This window comes from Barbus barbus (assembly GCF_936440315.1).
Source record: "Barbus barbus genome assembly, chromosome: 30".
Classification (NCBI taxonomy): Eukaryota; Metazoa; Chordata; class Actinopteri; order Cypriniformes; family Cyprinidae; genus Barbus; species Barbus barbus.
Genome location: NC_136758.1, coordinates 1060066 through 1085419, shown reverse-complemented (window position 1 = coordinate 1085419; position 25354 = coordinate 1060066). Strand labels below are relative to the sequence as shown.

The window sequence follows — 25354 nt, the reverse complement described above, 5'->3', positions numbered from 1 at the left end:
AGTAAGAGGTTTAGCAGAGCACTGAGCATTAGAGCAAGTTCTGATAAAGCAGTACTAAAAATAAAGAGAAAACACACACGAGAAGATATGTCTAACTAAATTACAATACTGTTGATTATCAAACACTGAACGTGTCCGTTTATAGATTCAATATCAAATATGATTATTTTTTCTGTAAAAGTTGAAATGTTGTCCAGAAGTTTTGCTGTGGCATAATGTTTTTGCACATAATGTATTTATATAATAATATTGCTCTCAGCTTGAAGATATAATGATTCTACAGATGAGCAAGACGAGTAAAGAAACACAATCCTGCACCGGTCACTTGAAAGAGAGAAATTATCGTCACGTATGAATTATTCTGCATATAATGTCGAATGTTAATGAATGGCTCATGAATTATTTATCCTCATACCAACAGCAAGAGTCGCGTCAAAACCTCCAATCAGCTTCAGCTTTACTCAATGTCAATAATCGCTCCGGCCAATCAGGAGCGCCTTTACTCTGACGTGGCGTTTGAAGTCGTTGGCGGGAGTAGAGCAGGAAGTGACGCTGTTGCGAGTCTGAGGTGTTTACGGTGTTGTTTGGATTGTTTGTGTGTTAGCGATGGATTCTGCCGCAGGTACAGTGTGTGTGTGTGTGTGTGTGTGTGTGTGTGTGTGTGTGTGTGTGAGACAGCTCTCGTTCTCGCCAGTGATGTAGATGTGTTAGTAATTCATTTCTCTGCTGTAGCGTTAATATACAGATAATATACTGAAGCACATATTACACGATAATCACTGATTACACAGGCGACTTATCTTCTCATTTATTTAGAATCAATCATTTGAAACCTGACACAAGTCTTAGGTCGATGTCAGTAAATAAATGAATCAGTCTCTCTCTCTATATATAAGTTATATATCTATATGTGACCCTGCAGCACAACAGCAGTCATCAGTAACACAGGTATATCTGTAGCAATAGCCAACAATACATTGTATGGATCAAAATTATACATTTCTCTTTTATGACAAAAATCATTAGGATATTAAGATCATGTTCCATGAAGATATTTAGTAAATGTTCTACTGTAAATATATCAAAACTTTTTTGCTCCCTCAGATTCCAGATTTTCAGATAGTTGTATCTCAGACAAATATTGTCCAATCATAACAAACCATACACCAATGGAAAGATTATTTATTCAGCTTTCAGATGATGTGGACCCTTATGGCTGGTTTTGTGGTCCAGGGTCACAGACGTGTTTGTTTTGTTCCAGATAAGCGGGTGAATGGGATGCAGGTTTGCAGAGCCGAGTACCGAGCGATTGGGCGATTCGTGGAGCAGCTGCGACCCACAAGGCAGTGCATGAAGACGCTGCAGACTCAGTTCCCACAGTGAGCTCCATCACTACAGAACGCCTTACATGCTCGCCTTCACACCGATGAATCTCACCTATTGACCAACAGCTTTGAGTCATTTACAGAGATTATCATCAGTGTGCTGCTTGAGTGTAATGCAGGCTTATTAAATATATTTGTGTTATTATAAATATGTTATTACGTATATGATATATTTGCTCAGAATAAGCCTGATTTCCTTCTTTCTTGGGCTGCACGATTTGACCCCCCTCCAAAAAAAATAAATATGATGGCTGTCATTATATATAATATATATAATATATGGCTGTCAATAATAATAATAATAATAATGTTATTATTATTACAAAATAAAAATATTAAAATGACAAAATAAAAACAAAATACGACACATTAGTGTACAGTTTGGCCAAAATGTTGTGATTATATCAACACAGAAATAAATAGTAATACAAATAGTTGTATTATTATTGTTGCAAATTAAACATAAAAATGACTAAATAACAAAAATAAAACGAATATTTAAGAAAAACAGTATAATAATACTATAATAATAACAATTTTATTAACATTTGTATTTAATATTAATATTTTAATAATTTAATGTTATGAATACATTATAAATACACTGATATTTATTGCCGTGCTTCACTGTGAAACATCCAGCACATACGTTTAATTAAATCAGAGCCTTTAGACAAAGCCATATAATGATTTCAGTTTTATTTGAATTAATCGTGCAGCTCTCCTTCTTACTGTGATGTTTTATTAGACCAAATATCTAGAGACGCAGAACCTGACACGTTTGAGCTCAAGTCTGTATGGATCTAATCTAATCATCTGCCATCAAATAGCGCTTTCATATGGTGAATATGCTGATTGTTTGCGTGCATGTGTGTGTTGTGTCCCTGACAATGAGCGCGTGTCTTTATTGAATGTAACACATGTAATCCCGCCAGACCCCTGAGACGCCGCCGCTCTTCAGAGGTCACTTAGAAAGTCATATGAAGCAGCAGCTTCCTGTTTTCATCGTGCTGTAATCACAGCTAGAGTACGACCCCGCGTCCCGCAGGAATACACGTCTACCCTCAGCGCGCCGCTCTTATTGGCGTCAGCAGTTTGGAGAATGTAGTGTGTATTAGTCCCGTGCCCCAGATGTGCTGCTTTATATGCCATTGTCCTCCTGGAATATACTGATAGATGGCCTCGTTCGTTCGTGCTCGTGCCGTGTTTTGTCTTGCAGGCAGGTTCAGCGCTTGCGTTTATTTCTCTGACGGCCAGAAGTACAACCCAAACCGAATCCGGGAGTGCTGTTGGTGTTATTTGAGCGGGCTGCACCATATTTCGTTTCAGCATCGATATCGGGTTGTGTGATGTTTAGTATACTGATTATTTATACTAGTGCCGTCAAATGATTAATCGCCATACGGTTGGAATGTCATGGGATTTGTCAAATTAACAAATTAATCAAAAGTAGGTCATTACACGAAGTCAAATCAAGATATGGACTAGTATCTGTAAATATTAAGCCGATAAAAGATTATTTTATATGAATCCTGTTTGTTCTGCGTGTCTGTGTGAATGAATGGCGCAGACGAGCGTATCTTTGTAAACACAGTTGCTTATGGCTTGGGTGAAGGTAAACAGTTGAGAAAGAAACTGAATGTGTAACAGTACATTCACAGCAGTTTAATGTTCCTGAGGCTTTCTGAGTCATGACTGTTAATCAAACAACAGAAGACTATACAGTGTTGTTTTACATTTGACTATTCGATTTCTGTACCTGAATACTGTTAGACTTACCTGAAAAATATAAAGCGCTGTTTATTTCATTTGTATCTTTGTTCTATTTTATTCATCTATGCTTGTAATTAGTTTATTTTCTGAGCTGATTTACCCACCTGCAAAATCATCCCAATCATTGATTATTATTTTTTCCAAATAGAGCTATTCAAATCATCTGGTGATTATTATATGTATATTTTTTCTCTTCATATCGCAATATATATATCGCAGAAAAACAAAATATCGCAATGTGAGATTTTTTTCCAATATCGTGCAGCCCTAGTTGTCACACAGTCATTGTGCTCGTCCAATCAGCTGAGCGGCGCTCTGGAGGCTTCGTGATTGGGCTGGCAGGAATCTGGGCTCTTAAGACACAACACATCGACTGGGCCATCCATCATCTCTTAGCATGTGCTCAGGCCTGCCAATACACCCCCCGTTCGAGAGGCAGAGCAGGCCTCCGTAAATACTGGCGTCTTCTGCCGTTCCTCATCCGTTCTGTCAGAGTGGCCCTGAGCTCATCCCGACTGCATGCTCTGTCATCTCCTGAACGCTGCATCGCTGCACACACACCCATGTTTAACCTCAGCCTGTCCTTTCAGATGCACACACACACATCTATAGGTGCCATATTCATAAAGGGATACCGTGTGCAAAATGTTTTGTCGAATATACTGATTTTTTGTTAAGGCTTATGTTATATAACTAAATTAGCAGCATCCACAGCAGAGGATGATAATGTTTTGTTTATTATAATCGCACTGCAGTTTTGCTTCTGTCACTTTAAATGCACTGGAGCTCTTTAAGGCAGGGTGGATTCTGATTGGCTGTCAGTGTTTTGAAAGTGATTCCAGTCAGGGATATTATAGTTAACTACAACAAAAATTAAAAACATTAAAAAAAAAAAAAAATAACTGAAATAACAAAATATAAAAAATATTATTTGTTAAAAAAACAAACAAAAAAACAAACAAAAAAAATATATATACAGTACACTGTCAGTCAGTAAGATTTGTAATGTTTTTTTTTTTTTTTTTTAAAGAATTCTGTTCTGCTCACCAAGCCTGCATTTATTTGATCCAAAAAACTGCAACTATACACACACACACACATATATATATATATATATATTAGTTAAATAGATATACTATATATAACCCAAAAACTACTAAAAAATAAAAATACACAACAAAATTACTAAAACTTTAAGTAAATTGTTTAAAAAATATAAAAATAAGAAATGATTCCAAATATGAATAAAAACTATAATAGTATTTCAGTGGTACTAAAATAAAACTGATTCAGCGATATTGTTCCTCTGTGATGTTATCGTTATAGCTTTAAAAATGTTAAAGAATTCTACATTTAAAATAATTATTTTTAAAAACTATATCTTTATCATTATCGTTATAAATCATCTTTGGTGTGGGCAGGCATTTATCAGGTTGAGTGTTTGGATCTCAAGTGAATTTGTCAAGAAAATGAGAAAGTTGTGTTTGCCTGCAGTGTTGGTCTCCACAGCTGTCTGAGTGTATTTCTGAGGATATTTGAGTTCTCTCAGCCGTGTTGCTAAGGTGTTTTGGGTGGTTGCTAAGGCAGTGCAAGACTGTTTCTTACTAGTGCAAGTCAATAGAGGTCTCCTGATGATCTCCATGATGCTCTGATGATCTACAGCAGTGTTTCTCTAACTTTTTTTTGTCAGCTGAATATAAATATAAAATCTTAAATATAGTCTTAAATATAACATATTTACTTAAAGTCCCCTCTGAGATTAAGTTAATATTTCAACAATTTAACAACACATTTCAATGTTTTTTGTTTAAATACAGTAAGTGGTGCACGTTGCAATTCTAAATTCATGTTAAACTCACAGCGGATGCAGAGGAACCGAGCCGATCTGAGACGCTGAAAACACCGGATCATGAACCACACAAATAAACACAGTGACACACTTCACTCTGAGACACAGAAGTAATCACACATTCAAAGACATTAACGTAATTCAATGCAATACCAGCCTTTCATCAGGTCTGGAACTACTTCAGTTCTCTCATGAACCCTGATCTGCAGATGTTTGTCTGGTCTCTAAACTAAAACATGACTGCCAGCATTTAGGTGACTACAGATTTGTCTGATAATGAAGGTTGTTCAGAAACATACGAATATTTGTATATTTATTTATTTATTTTTGGTATGCAATTTTTCATTTATACTTTATCTGACTACTTTATCTGTGAGTAGTGAATTGGACGTGAAATGATTTGCAATTCCACGAGCGAGTCTGTAATCACTTTGAATCCATTGTGAATCTGCCATGTTCATAGTTTTTTTTTCCTTTTTTTAAGGTTGAACGATTCATAAAAATAAAAACTAAATCACCTATATGACTTAATTTGACCATCAAATCTCAGATAGTTCGATTGAATCAAATATTTGTTGCATGTTTCAGAGTGAAGTGCGGTGCTCATTCACACATTCAGCTTATGACAGCAGTGTTTCAGTCTCACAGCGACTCACGCTGAATCTGCATGTGCTGTGAGTTTCAGTCGCTTATCACTCATATTCAGGAACGTAATCTGAGACACCCATTTCACCAGATCTGTAATGAGACACTTTAATAAATCTGTTGCAAAGTCCTGTAAGGACTTCCTGTGGTATACTGCCAAAATAAAAGCTTAAAGTTTGTTTAAAAATTACGAGAAATTAAAATGTAAACATTGGTATTGTAATTTTGTGGTTTTACCATAAAATAAAATTATTGTGGTTTTTATTATATACATGTTTTATTTAAAATGATTCCAATACTGATAATATTGTAAGCATATTAATTAATATTTTATGGTGGTAATACATTTGTCAAAAGGAATAGAAATGTGTTTTTTTAGCAGCACACTAAAATCTGCTCATTACACCTTAGCAACCACATAGCAATACCCTGACAACCACCCATAATATCTTAAAGGTGCAATCTGTAATAATCACAGCTAGAGGTTGAAATGGGTACCATAGTCCTAATTCAGAGTATTGAACTACATGCAACAGAAACAAGTGCAACTGACAATGGAAAGTGACAAGCCTTACACTGAAAGTTGATGGGTTGATTTATGTTGTTTTAATATTCCTCTTAATATTCCGCTTTTAGATCGTCATGTAGAACCTGCTGTCTCTGATCCAGATCATTTGCCGGCCTCCATGACGGCAAAATGCGGTTTTCCACCAGCTGGCAACCCAGGGTGTCCAAACACTATTGAGTAAACTGGCAGTGGGCGGAGTCACACAGAACAAAACAAAAACAGACATTCCGACACGGAACGCTCATTTCAAAGCAGAATAACAGCTGTAGTGTTGTTTTTGTTTTTTCAGAGAAACCTAGATTAGCATGCTTCCTGAATATCTGCAAATAGGGGTCATATGATGCGAGTTTTCCTTTCTCTTTGCAGTGTTACAAGCTGTTTGTGCATAGATAAGATCCGTAAAGTGGCAAAGACTAAAGTCTCAAACCCAAAGAGATATTCTTTCTAAAAGTTAAGACTTGTCCACGCCTTCCTGAAACATTTTTTTAAACGCCCCCACATATCTACATCACGGTGTGGGAAGATTTGCATAACACCACCCAAATGTTTACGCAAAGAAAGAAGGCGTAACTTTATTTCTCGCTGTAATATTGTTGTCATGGATGCTTTAGTACAGTCAAAAAATTACAAAGAATTAAAGCATCTTTAACCATCAGCCAGAACACCCCAGAAACCAAAGCAATGTACTAAAAACACATCAGAAGTTTAGCAACCGGATGGCAGCTCCTATTAATCATTAAGATTAATAATGATTAATAATGATTCTCTTTAGCAAATGATAAACAAAAATAGTACTATTAGCTCCCCCTCCCCCTTTTCTACATGTGAATATATTTCTTATTACAAATGTTAATATGCAATTAATTGTGATTAAATGACATCTGTGCAGTGATTTATATGAATAAATCCTCATATGCGTCTGAAGCGTATGCATCTAAGCAGGGTATCCTCCTGCTCCCGTAACACAGATGTTGGAGTCATCTATCAGCCAGGCCTCTCCCGAGCTCTGGCTGTTCTGAAGGGAGTGTGAATTGGACACGGTGCTGTCAGTCTCCCCGTCTCACAATGGAGACGCATGCAAATCCCGCGCGGCGCGGGCCGTGATGGGCGGCTGGCGAGGGTGACATCGGCCCGGCCTTTCCTCTGACTCCTCTGCATTAGAATTGGAAATGAAGCGCTCTTAAGAGTGCCGTCCGAATCATATGGGGTGCTGTCACTCCTCCCCTGAGAGGGGCCGCGGCCGGGCCCCGTACAACCCCATGAATGAATTTGGGTGTAATGATCGGCCCTCTTTAAAATGCCGTTCCACCCAGTTTGCATATGTCTCTCAAGCCGGAATGAGGAGGAATACGGGAGATGTTGGGAGCGGGACTCGGCAGATGCTCCCTGTTTGGGCGTGTTCGAGTCTGCACACACCAAGGCCCTTAATGCGTCTGAAACGGGCCCTAATGTGTCGTTTTCATCAGCGCTGAGGCGGGCTGCAATATGGTGCCAGTGGCTCGCTTGGGGAATATGAATTTTGATTAAGGATGCACTCAGGCTTTTGAAATCCTGAAGAAGTGTCAGAATAATGGATGTCGAGCAAATGTCAAGCATTTGTTAATTTCTCTGTTATCGGGGGTTTATCTAGCGCGATCCGTGCGGAGGCCGCTGTGCCATTGATATGCTGATTGCTTGGCTGCAGACGGTGTGTTTGTGATGGCACACTCACAGAAGTGCTCCTCATTGATTATTTATCGCTCATCTGCCCGTTATCCTCCCATTACATGCCTGTTAATCCAGCGGCCGAGTGGGACTGACGTTAACCAGCCTCATTTGACCAGGCCTGCTGAGTCTGACTGCTTTAGCGGCACTTGTGTGTGGTTTGGCTGCTGTTTCATGAACTCAGAAGCAGACTGTACTATGGGAACGAGTACCTGAGGACTCAGAAGTGACAGCAATTAACAACTGAGCAATTAGTTCAGTTGACTACACTGGAACGGCCCTTTGATTTCCATGATGTGCAAACTATCGTCAAATACACACACATCTTCACACAGGTCTTCATGATAACCTGTCAAAATACAATATTGATTTAAAGCAAAAAAAAAAATATATTTATATATTTGTTTATTTATATATATATATATATATATATATATATATATATATATATATATATATATATATATATATATATATATATATATATAAATTATTTTACAGTATAATGTAGTAGTTGTAATAATAAGATTATTAAAAAGGAATTTTAAAAAGTTTTTTAAGGAATATCACAATTTTTTCCCAGAATAATTTAACACATTTTTTTTTTATGCCTTCATTTGATTACCACTGTTGATGAATTGTTATTAAATCACGAACCCAGAAGTTTTGGAAAAATAAACCAGAATTTGGGAAAACAAATAAAACTAATTCCAGAGGGCCCTAATTTTTTAAATTTGATTTAAACTTGTAATACATTTTGTTAAATTGTATAAGTTTCATTGTTTCAATTTAATTAGACATTTAGATTACTAAAATTTAATTTACAAGGAATCCAGAAGAATTAAAAAAAAATTCACCGCTTAATCTGTAGGCTTTGATTTGATTATTCAGCTTTTACAATTGGTTAAAATACTGAGTTATACATATTCACATAGACATATAGAGCTGCTTTAACTCTAGAACCAGCACGGGGTAAATTTGACCCGTGGCTGTTTTGAAATGTACATAACAGGTTTTCATTGAAACATTCAAGTTTCCCAGTCATTGACTTTTACTAAAATTGTGTGATGTACAATCCCCTGTTGTTAAAAATTGTTTAGATAAAACCAGATAAAAAAACGGGGCATTTAAACCTATAAGCGCCACGCGGGTCAAATTTACCCACTATATAATGCCTGTATTTTCTTGCCGCGTATGTTTTAACATTGTACATCGCTAGGCAACGCATTCACTCACTGAATTAGCAGTTATCAGTTTCATAAATAAAGACAAAATGAGTAAAAGAAGATTTATGGATGCTGAAAGGGTATAAGAAGCACTAAATACCATGAGCGATGGGGAGTCTGATGGTGGGGAGCGTCCTGGGTCAGCTCAGTGCCTGACCGCTCATCTGACAGCCATCAAGATTTGTTGCGTAATGTTACTCATAATATCATATTTATGTAGCCTAATGTTTAAACATTTTTAGATTAAATTTTTTCCGAAATTTAGATTTAATTTTTGTTTTACCGTTTCTATCGTTCATTGTGCATTTCTGTAGTGCTTTTTAGTTTGCCCGTTTCCTGAAGAAGAAAAAAAATACAATCTATGATGTAATGAATAAAACCATTTTTTGATATTACCCGAAGTTTATTGGTGTTGTTCTCTTATTCAAATGATATAACTAAACAAATGAATAATTAATTAGGTGAAGCTGTGCCTGAATTTGTCTTAGCATCATGCAGTGTGGTGAATTATTGCTCATCATTGTCTATTGGCTATTTTTGTAATTTAAATAACATAGGTTAATATATTATCTAATATGATTATATTATCATATCTTAATATATTAATTAATGACATTGTAGTATAATATTACACCACCCAAATATGTATTTACTTCCTTCTAATTCTCGCCGTCAGTGCAGGCTTGTTTATATTGACCGCTATGAAAAGTGAGTAGTGGCCTGCGTAAAAACAGCCTTGAACATAAAACAGGACAAAAATATAGCTGATGACTAGACAAACATTTCATTCTAGACGCTTATTTGTGAAGACAGTGGCATATAATACAGTGAAATAATATGTTCTTTAGCCATATAAAAACCGTTGTAATATGCGTGGGTAAAATGGACCCGCTGGCGGTTTTAGGTATACAGCGACCCCTGGCGGTTCTAGTGTTAAAGCAGAAAATCAAGTTGTAATTATAACTGAAAGCAACTTTTTTTTTTCATGTATAATAATGAAAAGCTTTAAAGCAACATTAAGGCGTGCCGATTGCAGAGCTTGTGCAAAAATCCACATCGCTACGATCAGATGCTTTCTTAACTGCTGGTTTCTAATGCTGTCATTTTTGTTGTGCATTTATTTCGTTATTGAGAGTAATAATAATCCGCTCTCATCAGTTTTGGTATGTTTGCTAACAGGAAAGCGCTGCTTACATATACCAAACTTTTTTTTACCTTTAAGTGAAGAACGAAAAAGACCATTGTGAGTGTATTACACACGACCGCTCTGTTTGTTTGTAGTTTTGTAAAACTTTCCCACAGTCTACTGCAGGGCTGTGACAATAAATTGCTGCATTGCGAATCAAAAAACGATTCAGCATCATTTCGGAGAATTTCCCAATGCATCACGATTCTCTCTTAAATCGATTCTGAGCTTAGTTTTGAACAGCAGATGGCGCTACATGCTTTAGAAACAGCCGTGCTCTGCTAGCTTCCAATTCCTTACACATGCACCTAAAATAATCATTCATAAAGTTTGAAAGGTGAATTACAAGAGTGTTTACAGTGGGCTGGGTTTACAGTAATTTCACGTCATAAAATCCGAGGTGCAAGTATGTTTAACCACTTCCATGACTCAACCTAACCCACAAGTGCTCTTCTTCGTGAACATTTAAGTGTGCGCCATCTGCTGTTAAAAACTAAACTCCAGTAAATCCATTCCAGTGAGAATCGTGACGCATTGGGAAAATCTCAGAAACGATCCACGAATGGAAATGCATTGATTAATCATCCCAGCCCTACTCTACTGGTTTGGTTTAGTTTGGACTTCTCTTTCTTCTGTTGGTTTGCAAGCAGGAAGGTTGAATTACAGTTTTGTGCTACAGTGCTTCACTCTGGTCAAACCACGGTACTGCAGGCCCTCATATAAAATCAAACAACTATTCAACAAAAATGTTAAACATTTAGTTATTTTAACTTGAGATGCTCATGTTCCAAAACACTGAGGAAAAAAACATGAGAGGCGATGCAACGGATGCTCAGACAGTCAAGATGTCCAAGATGCTCCTCCCTGGACTGTGCTGCGTTCAGACGCTGGTGCAGTGACGTCAGATCTGGAGTGCAGTGCTCTCCTCTCCTCTCTCAGTGTGAACAGAAGCGGATCTGTCAGCTCAGGCCTGTGGCTTCTCTCTTTAATCACAGAGCTGCCAGCGTTTATGTGGTCAGACCAGAGGAGAACAGCTCCGTGAAAGAGGAGGCTGTGAGCGAGAATGCATTTCCAGGGTGTCAAGGCTGATATGTTGAAAGCATCCTTGATTTGCGAGAACCGGAATGAAATTCTTCCGTGTAGTGAGTCCTGTCATGCTTTGCCAAGATTGTGCGGTGAGGAGAGAACAGCATACAAACACAAGAATTATCTGACCTCCTTAACTGCATCCAAAAATTAAAATCAGGTCATCAATTTGACACAGTCTGTTGATTTGCTATTCAATTTATTGTGCTTTTATTTTTCTAATTAACTTTTTCTAATAAAATTATTAACAACAGTATAATATTCATCTGTGTTACCAACCTTTTATGTATAGCTGTTTACAATTCCTCTCACCCCGGCTGTCAGAAAGATAGTAATTAATAATTTTGACATCATGTGCACTGTTTCTATAGCATGCTAATATTGTCCCTTCAGTGTTTCCCACAGGAAAGGGGTCGGTCTCTCTCTACATCTGAAAGTTAAGTGCATCAATCTGGTGCACACAGAGTTCGATATGAAGAGTTCAGACCAATTTTCAGCATCCAGAACTGAATAAAGTAAAAACTCTGCACTGGCATTGCATTGCTTTGTAGCTGGACTCAGGCAGGTTGTGTGTTTGCATACTGGGATCAGTTGCAGTGCTGGAATGGAACTAATTGTCCAGAATGGCACAAGCGTCAGTAGCGTTGCTCCAGGCAGCAGGCTGCTGGTCAGCGTAATCTGCTTCCTCCCTAGATGCCCAGTGCATGATGGGTAAGGGAGGCTGTGCTGACAGTTTTCAGGAGAACTGCAGTAATGACCCTTGGAGGCCAGACCAAAATAACTTTAACACGTCCTGTCACAGAAAACGCTACGAGTGCCACCTTTCACGGCCGATCATAATTAGCGCTGGGATTGTGTTATACGTGTCTGTGTTTGAGGTGACTATTGAGAAACCTCTCCGACAGCTGGAGAACATCTCGTGTTCATTTAAGAAATGACTCTCTGTGAATGTCCTGTGTGCAGCTTCATAAACTCTGTATGGTTTATTAGCTTATAGTTAATGCATTAGAAATCATTCATCATTCATCTGCAAGTGTGAAAAATGTACAAGTTTATGCAGAAATGATTAACATTAACTTCTGTTTATACATTCATATAAGAAGCATTGTTCGTTGTTAGTTCATGATACCTAATGTATTAATGTTAACAAGTCTTATTATAAAGTGTTTAATTGAGATACAGTAAATTTAGGTGACCAATAGTATGCAGGCATTTTACATAATCGACCAATCACGGCGTGCGTGAAGCAGGATCCACTGAGAATGGTCAAAGCAAGTATATACATGTACATATAATGTATGAGAACTGTCATGCACTTTAAGAGAGGAAAAGGTGACATTTTAGGCAGTTTAGAAATCTGCCGGGCACTTTTTTGAGGTTCAGAAAAGAGGATTGTTAGAGTAATCTACTGAGGAATTGTTTGCATTTATTTCAATTTTTAAAGATGAATTAAATTATGCATTCATTTAAGTACTACTGTTTTTGTTAATACATATATATTAAATCATAAAGAGAATCTAGAAAAACAATATATCAAAAAATCTGGGGAAAAAACAATTTTAAGACATTTTTAACTTGGAATGTAGGAAAAATACAATCAGAATTTTGTAAAATTAGTTTTCTAATATTGGTTTTGAACTCAAGTGTTTCATGAATGTGCTTTTATACTGATGTCACATTGATTCATTGATTTGATACGAATCACGTGATATTTGGATTTTAGTTCAAGCTACAAATAAAAAGAGAAAGTAATCCAATGACATTCAAGCATAGACATCCTCAATGAAAATATGATTAAAATATGAAGCATTTTTGGGTTTAGTTTCTGTTGTGAAATGACTGATCAGACTGACACTCACTTCATCTCAAATACACTGTGATGACCATAACATGAGATGATGGTGCTTCACGCGGTTTATTATGGGTCCACATTCAGATATTTATTTTAGCTGTGTGTAATCTTAGCTTTATCACATCACACAAGACCTTCAGACGGTTTGAACACTTTTCCTCTTCCAGCAGAAGAGGTTTGATTCTGGATGTAACGAGACGCGTGGCTGGAGTTTGTGTCTGCGCTGTTGTGCGATACGTCACATTCATCATAGCTGACTGTCGATGGAGGCGAGGCAGATGTTCCTTTGCACTTATCTGCATGTGTAATTAGACCAATTTGCATATGTAGAGCATGAGGCACAAACACAAGCGTTTTTGCTTTAGTGATAAATATTGACTTAGGGGGGAAATCTTGGTAAAATGGGATTATCAGACGTTACACACTCGGACCGCCGCTGCAGATTTGTTTACGCGTGCTTCTGTCTCCAGATGTTTACTGAAGTTGTGTCTTTAGGTTCACTCACAGTTGTTTGCACATTAAACTGCATTTGATCCTGCTAACCTTGGCAGACAGTCAGGAGCAATTGTGACATTAAATGCTTTTCTCAAAGGCCTTAAATCATTGGGAATAAAATGATCTCCGGCTTCGCCCTGACAGATGTGACGGGATCTTCACGTATGGATCTGTGGCAAACGCTCATTATTATCAGAACATATGACGTGCCGGCGCTCCATTAGCCAGGTGGCATTCATTAGGTTAATTGCTGCCATTTCTTATTATTAATAGTTTGTGAAAGTGGCACGCTTGGAAATGGTTCAGTCCATGATTAAAGACATCAACCAACTGAAAGCTGAAAAGGTGTTATCCTTATCTTCTTTTCTGTTTTTGACAGAAGTGGAGGTTTGATGCTGATAAGCCAGTGCTTTAGTGTTTGATTGTGTTGTTCATTTCTCCTCTTTGCTTCTGAATGGCTGCTGAGTTGTGGAGTGAATCCGGATGAAGGTGCGGAGTCTGTTTCAGACGCGCTCGTATTAATGCGTCATACACGGCTGTCAGGAGGGTAATTATGGCCAGAGCGGCTGATTCCCAAAGCGCTCTTGTGTTTCCAGACCTTCTGTTTTATCATGTTGGGAATGACACGCTGTAGGCCATCAGCATTACGCTCTTTATGACCTTCTAATGATGCTCTGTATTTGAGCACGGCTTTTCCCTAAATTCAGGAGGATTGTGGAATATGATTTTTTTTGCTGTTCTGTGAATTCCTCTTGATTAGATTCGTGAACAATTTTTGCAGATTCAGACTGTATTCGATTTGATTTAATGATTTGATTCTATATTTTAGGTGCATTCATAGGATTACAGATATGCTTCTGCTATTGTGTCTTAGGGAAGAAAAAGAAAAAGACAGACTACTGTAGATTGTTTCTTGCTTCAAGCAACTTGAAATGAAATGCATTAAATTTACATGAATGTATTTGGCAGATATTTTTTATCCAAAACAACGTGCCTTGCATTTAAGCTATACATTTACATTTGATCACTTCTTGCTTAAATATTATTTTATTATATGTGACCCTGGCCCACAAAACCAGTCATAAGGATCAATTTTTCGAAATTGAGATTTAAGGATCATCTGAAAGCTGAATAATCTTTCCATTGATGTATGGTTTGTTATGATAGGACAATATTTGAAAATCTGGAATCTGAGGGAGCAAAAAAATCTAAATATTGAGAAAATCTCCTTTAAAGTTGTTCAAATTAAGTTCTTAGCAATGCATATTACTAATCAAAAATGAAGTTTTGATATATTTACGGTAGGAAATGTACTAAATATCTTGATGGAACATGATCTTAATATCCTAATGATTTTTGTCATAAAAGAGAAATGTATAATTTTGATCCATACAATGTATTGTTGGCTATTGCTACAAATATACCTGTGTTACTCATGACTGCTTTTGTGCTCCAGGGACACATATAATAAACATTATATAGAGAGCGCTGAAATGTTTTAGAGCTGAAAGTATTCCATTTGTCTTTTAAACGTTTAATTTCCAGGAGTTTTTCCATGAGGAATTGTAATCTTTGATTTTATCATTTTTATATAGAATTCATTTTATTTTTACTCTACATAGGTACTACTGGCATTTAATTAAAACGGACACAATAAATACAAAATATCAAATTCTTTATTTAAAACATTGCATGTATAACACAGTAAATACAGTCTTTGAATGCTGGAACAGTGCATCTTCACCATTTCTCCTGTCTTAGGACGTTTTGCAGTGCATTATGTTGTATCCTCTGGATTTATCCTCACAAAGAATCTTTAGGCTACAGAAACATAATGGGGAAAAAAGACAAACAGCCAAAGAATACATAGCCATCTGCAAAACCCCGGTGCTGGCCACCACCTTTGCTCACCATCCACTTTGTTAGTGACAGAAATGTCTTCTCTGAAAAACAAGAAGTAGAAATGGCACACTTTGAAAAGGCAAACCCCATATGGACTACACAAACCTCTCAAAAGCAGAGTCGTACTCTTACCATGAATGACCAGTCTCGGGGTGGCTGGCCTGCTCATGTCTTTCTTGATGCTTCATTGCAGTTGCCTTTAAAACACAAATACAGAAAATGCAGTAAATCTTAAACTCCATTAAAAACTATAACAAACTAATTCTAAAACTAGAAACTTGTTTAACTTAGCTAACATAACATTTTATTTTCTCAGGAGGCTACTGTCCAACATGAACTACTAACACCTGAACAAAGTTTCACATTAGTTAACCTAATGTTAATATAAGATGAGCGTTGCTCATTAAAATAAGTTTAATTCGGGAACTTAATTCAGTAAGCTGACAAACGTCGTTTGAAACGACAGCGCAGTTTACCGTGGTAAAGTTTTGTTACCGCTATGTTGGCAAGTGAATGTTACTATAGGTTAAACTGGTGTGCACAAATCTGACACAAACACACAGACAAACGTATATATATTTTCTTTGTTTGCTGGTCTTATTCTCTCGTAAGGTGCACCGACACACAGCGCAGATGTTCTCCAGAACTCTTCCACTCGTTGCCCCGCTGCTTCCGTGTCTTCCTCAGACACGAGTGGAGACACGGTACAGGGCAAATCATGTCAATCCAAATATAAGAAATGAGGAAAATAAAACGTCTTCAATAGAATGGCGCCAAAGAGACCGTTACAGTAGTATACAGCAATTGTAAAAAAAAAAAACAGTAATGCAGTACTCTGTATGTGGGGTCTGACGTCATAGAAGATTCCCATGATGCAAAGGCTATTACAGTTATTTACTGTAAAGGGAATTTTCAGTGTTATACTGGGTGATATACAGTAACTAACTGTGTAAATGACAGACATGTCTAACAGTGTATTTGCTTCTGAATGTCTGAACACTAACAGTGTGCTCTTCTCTAGATGAGTGCCGGCTCTTCTTTTGACAGGTTCATCATAGTTTGATTTGCGCTGGACTTAGACTTCTGTTAAATGCTGAATTTGGAAACAGAAAACAATCATTTTCAAGGCTGCTATCAGTCAATTATTATGATCTTATGAAGTCTAAATTTCATCTGAGTGATACATCTTTCTGTCATGCACTGGAAATACACTTCCGTTCAAAGTGACATTGTTTTTGAAAGAAATTAATACTTTATTCAGCAAGGATGCATTAAATTGATCAAACGTGACATTGAAGACATTTATAACGTTACAAAAGATTTCTATCTCAAATAAATGCTGTTCTTTTGAACTTTCTATTCATTTGTGAATCCTGAAAAATAAAATGTACGACCGTTTCCACAAAAATATTGTGCAGCACAACTGTGTTCAACATTGATAATAATCAGAAATGTTTGTTGAGCAGTAAATCAGTATATTATTATGATTTCTGAAGATCATGTGACACTGAAGACTGGAGTAATGATGCTGAAAATACAGCTGCAGATCACAGAAATAAATTACACTTTAACACATATTCACACAGAAACAGCTATTTTAAATTGTAATAATATTTCCGTGTTTTCACTATATTTTTCATCGAGTGACTGCAGAAGAGACTTCTTTCAGAAACAGAAATAGCTCTGCTCTGATCAGTAGTGTGTTGGAGTGAACAGGTTGGTTGTCGTGTGTTTGCTGAAGGAGTGTTGATGCTGATTCAGATGCACAGTATTTCGAAGCTCTCTTTCATCTGATGATGTATTTACTCGTGGGAAAGCCTTTCAGACCTTAAACGGTGCGTCTAAACAAGCCCATAATTCAAAGTTCGGCCCATTGTTCAACACAGATCTGTTTTCACAGATATTAAGGGCAGTTTACCTCCTCTTAACTCAACAGGCTAAAGATTTAGCCATTAGGCCCTAATCACGATCATTATCTGGAGTAATCCATCTGAAGCCTAGCAGATGTGTGAATGCGCTGGTCAAGGTCCGGTGTAGATGTGTTCACTAATGGCTGTTATTTGGCCGGTGCTCTGGTCACTCGTGACTGGAATGTTCTCTCATGCTGGCTTTGTTCACTGCCAAAACTCAGTCAACACTTTGGGATTTAGATTTCTCTCACTCACTTCTTAGTGTTGTTCTTTTGAGATTGTCAACCGCAGGCGTGAACAGCTCCACATATCAGGACTTTCTGTTGGTCGGTTAGTTTCTGACCCACATGAGTATTCTTATCAATTCCTAGTTTCTATTCCAATAAGATAAAACACATTTAGATGTCAAACATTTATTCTGTCTTTTTACAAAGCATTCTGTTGCAGTTGAATAACATGAGCAATAATCAGCAGCCTACAGAACAGTCTGAATCATTGACTCACTTGATTCGTTCAAAAGCGTGGATTGATTCAGTCAGGAAACACCGCTGTGTTGCTCGGAGACATGCAGCAGTTCTGCTGTGGCTTTGATTGGAACTATTTTCAGCGAAATTGAGCAAAAATAGCAAACATTGTGTCTAAAATGTAAATAATTTGAACACTTGTTTATTGAACTACTATTGTATAAAATCAGTGTCACGTTGCAATCACGTTGATATTCGGGTTAAATATCTTGGTCGTGCAATGCTTTGTACCTGAATCATATATTATAATTTTCTTTTTCTACTGCAGTATGCATCTATAACTTTGTGTGTGCTCATTTGTTTTGATTTCTCATGCAAGTCTGACCAATCAGCACTGAGAGCGGCTCAGACGCTGAATAAATGAGCGGAGGAGGGTTTGGAGAGCAGGATATTCCCGTCGGATCTGTTTTCCAGGTGCATGCCCTCTGCAGGTGTTTGACATTGAGCGCCGCTGAAGATGAATGTAGCTTATGGCCATCCGTGGAATTGAGCGGCCCTCGGGAGCCGCAGCTTCCTGCCATGAAAGGCTCCTCTTTCAAAGGCCATCGGCTGCAGTGGGAATGTTCCCGATATCCCACAAACTCCAGCCATCATCATCATCATCCCAAACAGCCCAGCTGCTGACGGGACTCAAGCGTCAGTGTCAGTGCCTGCAGACCACCCTAGGATTCACATGCACACACACAGTGGGCTCAGAAATGGATTTATACATACAAATAAACAGATGCTTTTATGATTCTGAAAAAAAAAACCTGAAGAAAGTTAGGACGTAAAATAAGAAATGGGTCAAACACGTGCTGCTCATTTGTTGTCCATTTTGTAAATGCAAATTCACTGACTTGAATAGATCTGTTATTTTCTAATATTTCTTGGAGAAAACAAACTGATTATAATATTTGAAAAACTAGCTGCCAAATCAGAGTCATGTGGTAAAACAAACATGCAGAAGAAAAAGACCATAAATCAGGAAATAATATCCTATAAAACAGGAAATGATAATGATGATGAATCAGATGTCAGTGTATTAGTGACTCCTTTGAGCAGATTTGTTTCAGCCATCGGGGATATTTCATTCATAGTTTGATCTGGATTTGATCTCTAAATGCATTTGTGGTTCCTGCAGGATTCAGAACCTGAGCAGATGATTCTGATCGGCATTAAACAATTATATCAGTCTCAAATATGTTTCATTAAGCTCATGTTTTGTGTCTTGATTTGATATGATTGAGGAGACAGGTGAGGAATATGGACGGATGCAGGTTTGATTTGAACCTGAACCTAAAATATCAGGGAAACTTATGATTTTCAGGCCTGGAATGTCACCAAAATGAATGAAAATTTAAAAGGTGACCTTCTAAACTATTTCAAACTGCATTTTTATAATTATTTTTGTAATTAAAAAAAAAATTATACGTTTATGATGTATGTCTATAATATTGTTACAGTTGTACTTGTATATTTAATCTAATTTATTATTAAAAGCTCATGTTAAATTTGTACTCAAATATAGTACAAATAGTACAAATCAATACAGTGTTTTGTAGTTGCGCGTGTGCGTATTTTTATGGTTTACGTCTCTTATGCTCATCAAGGCTGCATTTATTTGATCAAAAATACAGAAAAAAAACTAATATTGTGAAATAGTTTTACTTAGTAAAATAATGGCTTTCTATTTTAATACACTTATTAAATATAATTTATTTCTGTTGTATAAAGCTGAATTTTTATCAGCCATTGGTCTTCGGTGTCACATGATCTTTCAGAAATTCATTATTAAAATAGAAAACCGTTATGTAAAAAAAGTGTGTATATTTCTACTGATTAGTATATATTATAAAGAACCATTTCAAATGAATGAAAAACCTATACAGTGTATGTTTGCGCATCAGATGGTGTAGATGACGTTCTGCTTCAGCGACTCGGATGTCTTGAGCTTTTGTGAGTGAGATCTTGAGGTCTAAAGGTGTGTTGCGTTCATACAACACTATATTCCTCTGGTTTCTCAGCGTAATCCTGCGTCTCGCACCAATCATCTGTCCGGGGCGTTCATCTGGAACAGCTTTGCCACACTTGTTTCCATGTTCCTGGAGATTACAGGCCGGCTGCTCGCAGCTTTGAAGCACTGCTCTCTCTTTGTCTGCGTGCAATGCACTCTGGTAATTAACTTTGTCCTTCTTTTATTTGTTCCAGTCTTCCTCCGTCCACTCTTCTGAGCATCTTCTCCCAGGAGTACCAGGTTAGAAGTTTTCTTCCTTTGTGCGGCCTGACAGCTGCCTAATTGAATGATGAATGTCCCCTTATTTCTGTGTAATTGAACTGCCAACTCTCTGATTGGTTTGGAGGATTCCCCCCCCCCCGACCGACACACACACACACACACACACTCTCTCGCCTGAGTCTCGGTGGACCACTGCCAACCCGGCCCCTCCATCTGTCTAATAACATGGAGCCGCTTCTTATTTGCCGGACCTGTAATAAATTATGCTAAACCATTATTATTCTGACAATAATAATTTCCCGGTGCAGCGCGGCTCGGTGTGCTAAATGTTTGCTGACTCGCGCTGTCGCGGCCGCTTTGGGCGTCTGACAGCCGATGATGATCGATGGCCGCTGCTGCGGAGGCACAAAACAGAGCCATTCATCATCCGGCCGACAGCTGTCACTCACTCGCTGTGTCTCCGCAGAATTACTTTTGTAGTTTTTAAATAAGTTGTTTTTAAGCGCCGCTCTCGCTGTCCTCGGGTTAAGCCGCCGCTGAATCGCATTAGAAATGGTTGTAGTTTAGTAGAAGAGGAAATGAAGGCGCAGGGCCACCGGACCCTCAGAGCCACAGCGAGTGCTCATATACACATCACAGGAGGAGCCGGTTCATATCACGCCAAGAACAGCTCACTACCGCTCAGAAGTTTGTTTTTAATGAAAGTCGTCTCTTCTGCACTTTTACATCTACACTGCTCTCATTTGAGGAAACATAGGGTTAAAGGCGCCTTTCATATTATTTTCCTCTAAACCACTAGATGACACAAACGTGGCGTAGCACTTTCCAAAACATCCGCTTTTCAGGATGCAGGTGTATATTTGTCTGATCCTTGATGTCATCACACACAGCAGAGCAAAGCTGATTCTGTGCTTACTTGATCTAATATTTTACGTTTGTTAAATGTTGTAGATTTAAGTAGCAAATCAGAATTGATCAAATTAATGCATATATTTTGAGACAAATGCATATATTTTATGATTTTCAGTTTTGTTTAAGATAATTAAAGCAACAGTTTTTAAATAACGAAATGATATGTAGAAGTATGGTATTTGGGGTAAAAAGCGCCCCTGCTGTTGGAGCTAAAGGCACAGTAATTAATATGATAATTAATAGATGGCTGACTTCTCCATTTGTTGACATGACATGGTTAGATTCAGATGGTAAATATCATATATTATGTTGGGTGTCTATATCAGAGATAATCACCATGTTTAGAATGACACCATCATATTTAAAAACATGATATTAATCATATCATATAATACAATATCATTTGTTGTTACTACTGTAAATATATATTTAATTATTATTGGATTGCCTTCAATGCTTTCAGAATCTTAAAGTGATTTTGTTTCTGTATTTTGAAATATATTTTTTATATTCACATTGTAATGAGTGTATTTATTGAACATGAATTATTTTTCAGAATAAGCAGAAAATTGCACACACTTTGCTAAAGTGATTGTTTTGAACAAATATTAACTTATACATTATATTAAAAAACATTATTTTAGCTGCAGTATGTGTGTGGGGTAAAAGGCCCCTCTTGCACCTCAGACATTTATAAGATTCTTAAACAAAATACACAACTTGAATGATTTATTTTCACACAAAATCTGGTGCTCCATTAATGTTCATTACAGCATATATATTATTTCTGCAATTAGGCGCAGTGAATAGCACATTTTGTCTTAAGGTGGGCCTTTAGCCCTGTTGTACCCTACAGTAAAAACTCTGAAATGTGGTTGTAATGTCAAACAGCTGTTTTCTATGTGTATATTTGTTAAACTGTAATTTATAGAGAATGGGAAACTATGCCACTGCACACAGCATTCTGGGTAGTCGCTGCCATGTTTAGGGACACACTAAGTAGCGTACAATGACAACAAATGCAAATCACCAGAGGAAACAAATGGCTGTATTTGTGTTCATATTTTGAAGAGCTGCTTGCATTTGACTAATATTTCAGTCAATTATCTCAGTCGTGTGGCCAGGACACCACACATAAACAACATGATACACACTCACAGAAATCAGATGGTTTCGTACCACACACAGGACCAAATTGCTTTCTCTTTTGCAGTTTTGAATAACTAGGTGGCATTGATATATCTGCCAGACAAAATAACCCCTATAGCTTGATCTCAGCCAGCTGATCATGTATTTCAGTGGTTCTCAATAACAGTCCTCTGCATGTTTCTCTAGTCACTTCAGACGTTTAGTGAAAATCACAGGACAGCTCTGGAATTAATTATATTGTGAAAGTACTACACCAAATAAGTTTTACTGGACTTAAATGGAGCAAATACAATTTCTCACAAAGACTTGCTGAACAATGAATCAACGGCTGCTTTATGAACACGGAGAGTGATTCATAAATACATAAACACAGCAAGTGTTCTCCATTTTAATGTGTTTTTAACGGATTAATATCAATTTTAACATCTACCTCCACTATTACCCAGTCTCTACTGTAGTGTCCGTGTCCCAAAGTCCCAGAATGCCGTGCGTTGCTGACATCATGTTCCCATTCTCTGTTTCTGTGATGCGCAGCTGTATTTCCAGCATCATTACTGCAGTCTTCAGTGTCACATGATCTTCAGAAATCATAATAATATACTGATTTACTGCTCAGCAAACATTTCTGATTATCATCAATGTTGAACACAGTTGAGCTGCACAGGATTCACAGATGAATAGAAAGTTCAGAAGAACAGCATTTATTTGAAATAGAAATCTTGATAGTTCACTTTTGATCAATTTAATGCATCCTTGATGAGTAAAAGTAGCAATTTCTCAGAAAAAAAGGAACTTTTCAATGGTAGGTTTGATTCCAGATCAATGTCTCAAGTTATACACACATACACTGTGGCAAACAAACCCTCTGTAATATCGCTTGATCCTCCTCTCATCTAGTTGAGTTCTGGTGCAGGTGTATGTTTGCATCACTCTTTGCTCTCACATGTAAATATCATCACGTACTCCTGATAACCATGCAGATATATTGAGTAGTTAAAGCAAAGTCAGAAACACACACTCTATATACACGACGACTGATTAATGATGCTGATATTTTACATACACAGGATATAAACTGGTTTAAGTCCCTGTGTATGTGTTTGTTTCAGAAGAGGATGAAGCGCAGCATGGGGAGGCATCACGCTCCTGATGTGGTCAAAGCATATTACCAGAGGTAAGAAACAGCCCTACACACATCACACTCATGTGTTCCTGAAGTACATTTAGAAGAGTTTAACACTGACCTGGCAATGATCAGACAGCAGAATCCAGAGCGTAATGACCTCCAGCTGATCCTACTCCTGAATACAGCGTATACACACAATACATCAAACCAGTAATGCCAATTAATCCATGAACCAGCTGACAATGAAACAAAGCATCTCCTTTGTTGCTGTGTGTGTGCCTTCCTGTGTTTTTCAAATACATATAAAAAGCATGTACTGTCCTTGTTTATTATGACTATTTTTGACATTAGTGCAGTGAAAAACTAAGTAAATTAAAGTGTGTGAGTAATGTAGTGCTCAAACATACCAAACCAGAGCTTCTTTTCTGTGTAGCTCAGAGCTGGTGGGTCAGAGTTGTCCTGTCATAAACTCTGGTGTGGCCATTGAACCATATCTTCAGTTATATTTCTGGGTTTTTTAATTGAAATGTAAACAAAAAATATTAAATTATTATTATTTTGTAAGTTCTTTTTTGTTTTCTTATTTTATTTTAATATAATATAATGAGATATAATGCAGAATTAACTTTCGGTCCACGACCCTCAATCAGGTTTGGTTTTTGTCTTCGTATTGTGTCTCTGCTTGTTCTGAGCATTCACCAGATGCATTCTGGGATGCTTTAAACACTGATGATGCTTCTCCTTCACTATCTGCTACAACTCATTCATTTAGATGTATTTATAATTTAGATATGTATGTATATATATTGTATGTGTGTATGTCCATATTTATTTGATTTTTTTTAATTATTTTTTTTGCTAATAATTATTTGCGTAATTGAAGCGGAAGGGTTTTAAGGTCATGGACACCTGTTGGAGATGTAGAAAGATCAGTTATAAAAATAAAGCTCAGGTGGGACGCTGCTGTTTGTTATTCTCCCAAAATCCAAATCAGATGAAAGCAGATGATCTCTTGACAAACACGCTCGTATCTGAAGGAAAGCTGCGTTACGCTGCTTGTTAGCTCTTATTGTGATGTGAGTGTGGCGGATCTGTGAGGGCTTTGTGGTTTGAGGTTAATGATGGGCCTCGTCTGGTTTGGGTTTTGGAGCCGTAGAGGCTGAATCCATCAGGGAAACTGACATGTCCTGGCTTGTTGTCCTCTCTTCTCATTTGTTGTTCTTTGTGGTAATGAAGGTACCGCAGCGAAGCCAAGACTCGTCCTACGGCCCCGCTTCTGCTGGAGCTCGCCAACCAGGTACTGAAATACACGCTTTATTATTCTCCAGCACAAACATAATTAACCCAGAAGATTCAAAGATTCATTGGGAGTTTTCCCAGTCTGTTAGTACTTATAAAAATTGGGCTAATGGTTCGGCCTATTAACCAATGATTTGGTGCAATTATCCTTCATGGGAAAATAGTTCAGTGTCATTATCATAAGTGACATTTCTAAATGCGTCTGCGCTCTATTATTGACACAGAGGTCAGTGGTTAATATCTTTATTCAGGTGTGCTGTTTACATGTTGAAGCTCTCTCTTACTTCAGAAGCTTCATTAAGTGTTGGAGGGATTCCTGTGTCGGTGGTGGATCTGAGGGTGTGTGGGATTGTGCGGGTGAGTCTGAATTACAGTGAGAGGAGTCCACACGACTCTCTCATTACGGGCTGATCTCCTGTCATCATCAGAGAGCAGCGTTTACTCACACTGATCTCATGAGAAATAATGATACAGCCTCCATTCATTACTGCAGGAACCATGAAACCTATCTTCTCCCAAATGCATGCTTTATTCTATTATATTTA

General features: G+C 37.4%; 1 protein-coding gene across 5 annotated transcripts in view; it reads left to right on the top strand.

Moving 5' to 3' along the window:
- The first annotated feature begins 481 nt into the window (after window positions 1-481).
- LOC306850519 (CDAN1-interacting nuclease 1-like) overlaps window positions 482-25354 on the top strand; it is an 82433-nt gene continuing 57560 nt past the window's right edge. Inside the window, exons 1-6 of one of the 5 annotated variants that reach the window (XM_079386189.1) lie at window positions 537-622; window positions 1262-1379; window positions 20296-20341; window positions 23494-23558; window positions 24747-24807; window positions 25061-25166. In XM_079386189.1, the coding sequence (XP_079242315.1) occupies window positions 23534-23558; window positions 24747-24807; window positions 25061-25166 (192 nt within the window). In that variant the 5' untranslated portion in view covers window positions 537-622; window positions 1262-1379; window positions 20296-20341; window positions 23494-23533. Of the gene's footprint in view, window positions 623-1261; window positions 1380-20295; window positions 20342-23493; window positions 23559-24746; window positions 24808-25060; window positions 25167-25354 lie in introns of all 5 variants that reach the window. The other 4 variants (XM_079386187.1, XM_079386188.1, XM_079386185.1 and 1 more) reach the window with 4 other exon arrangements.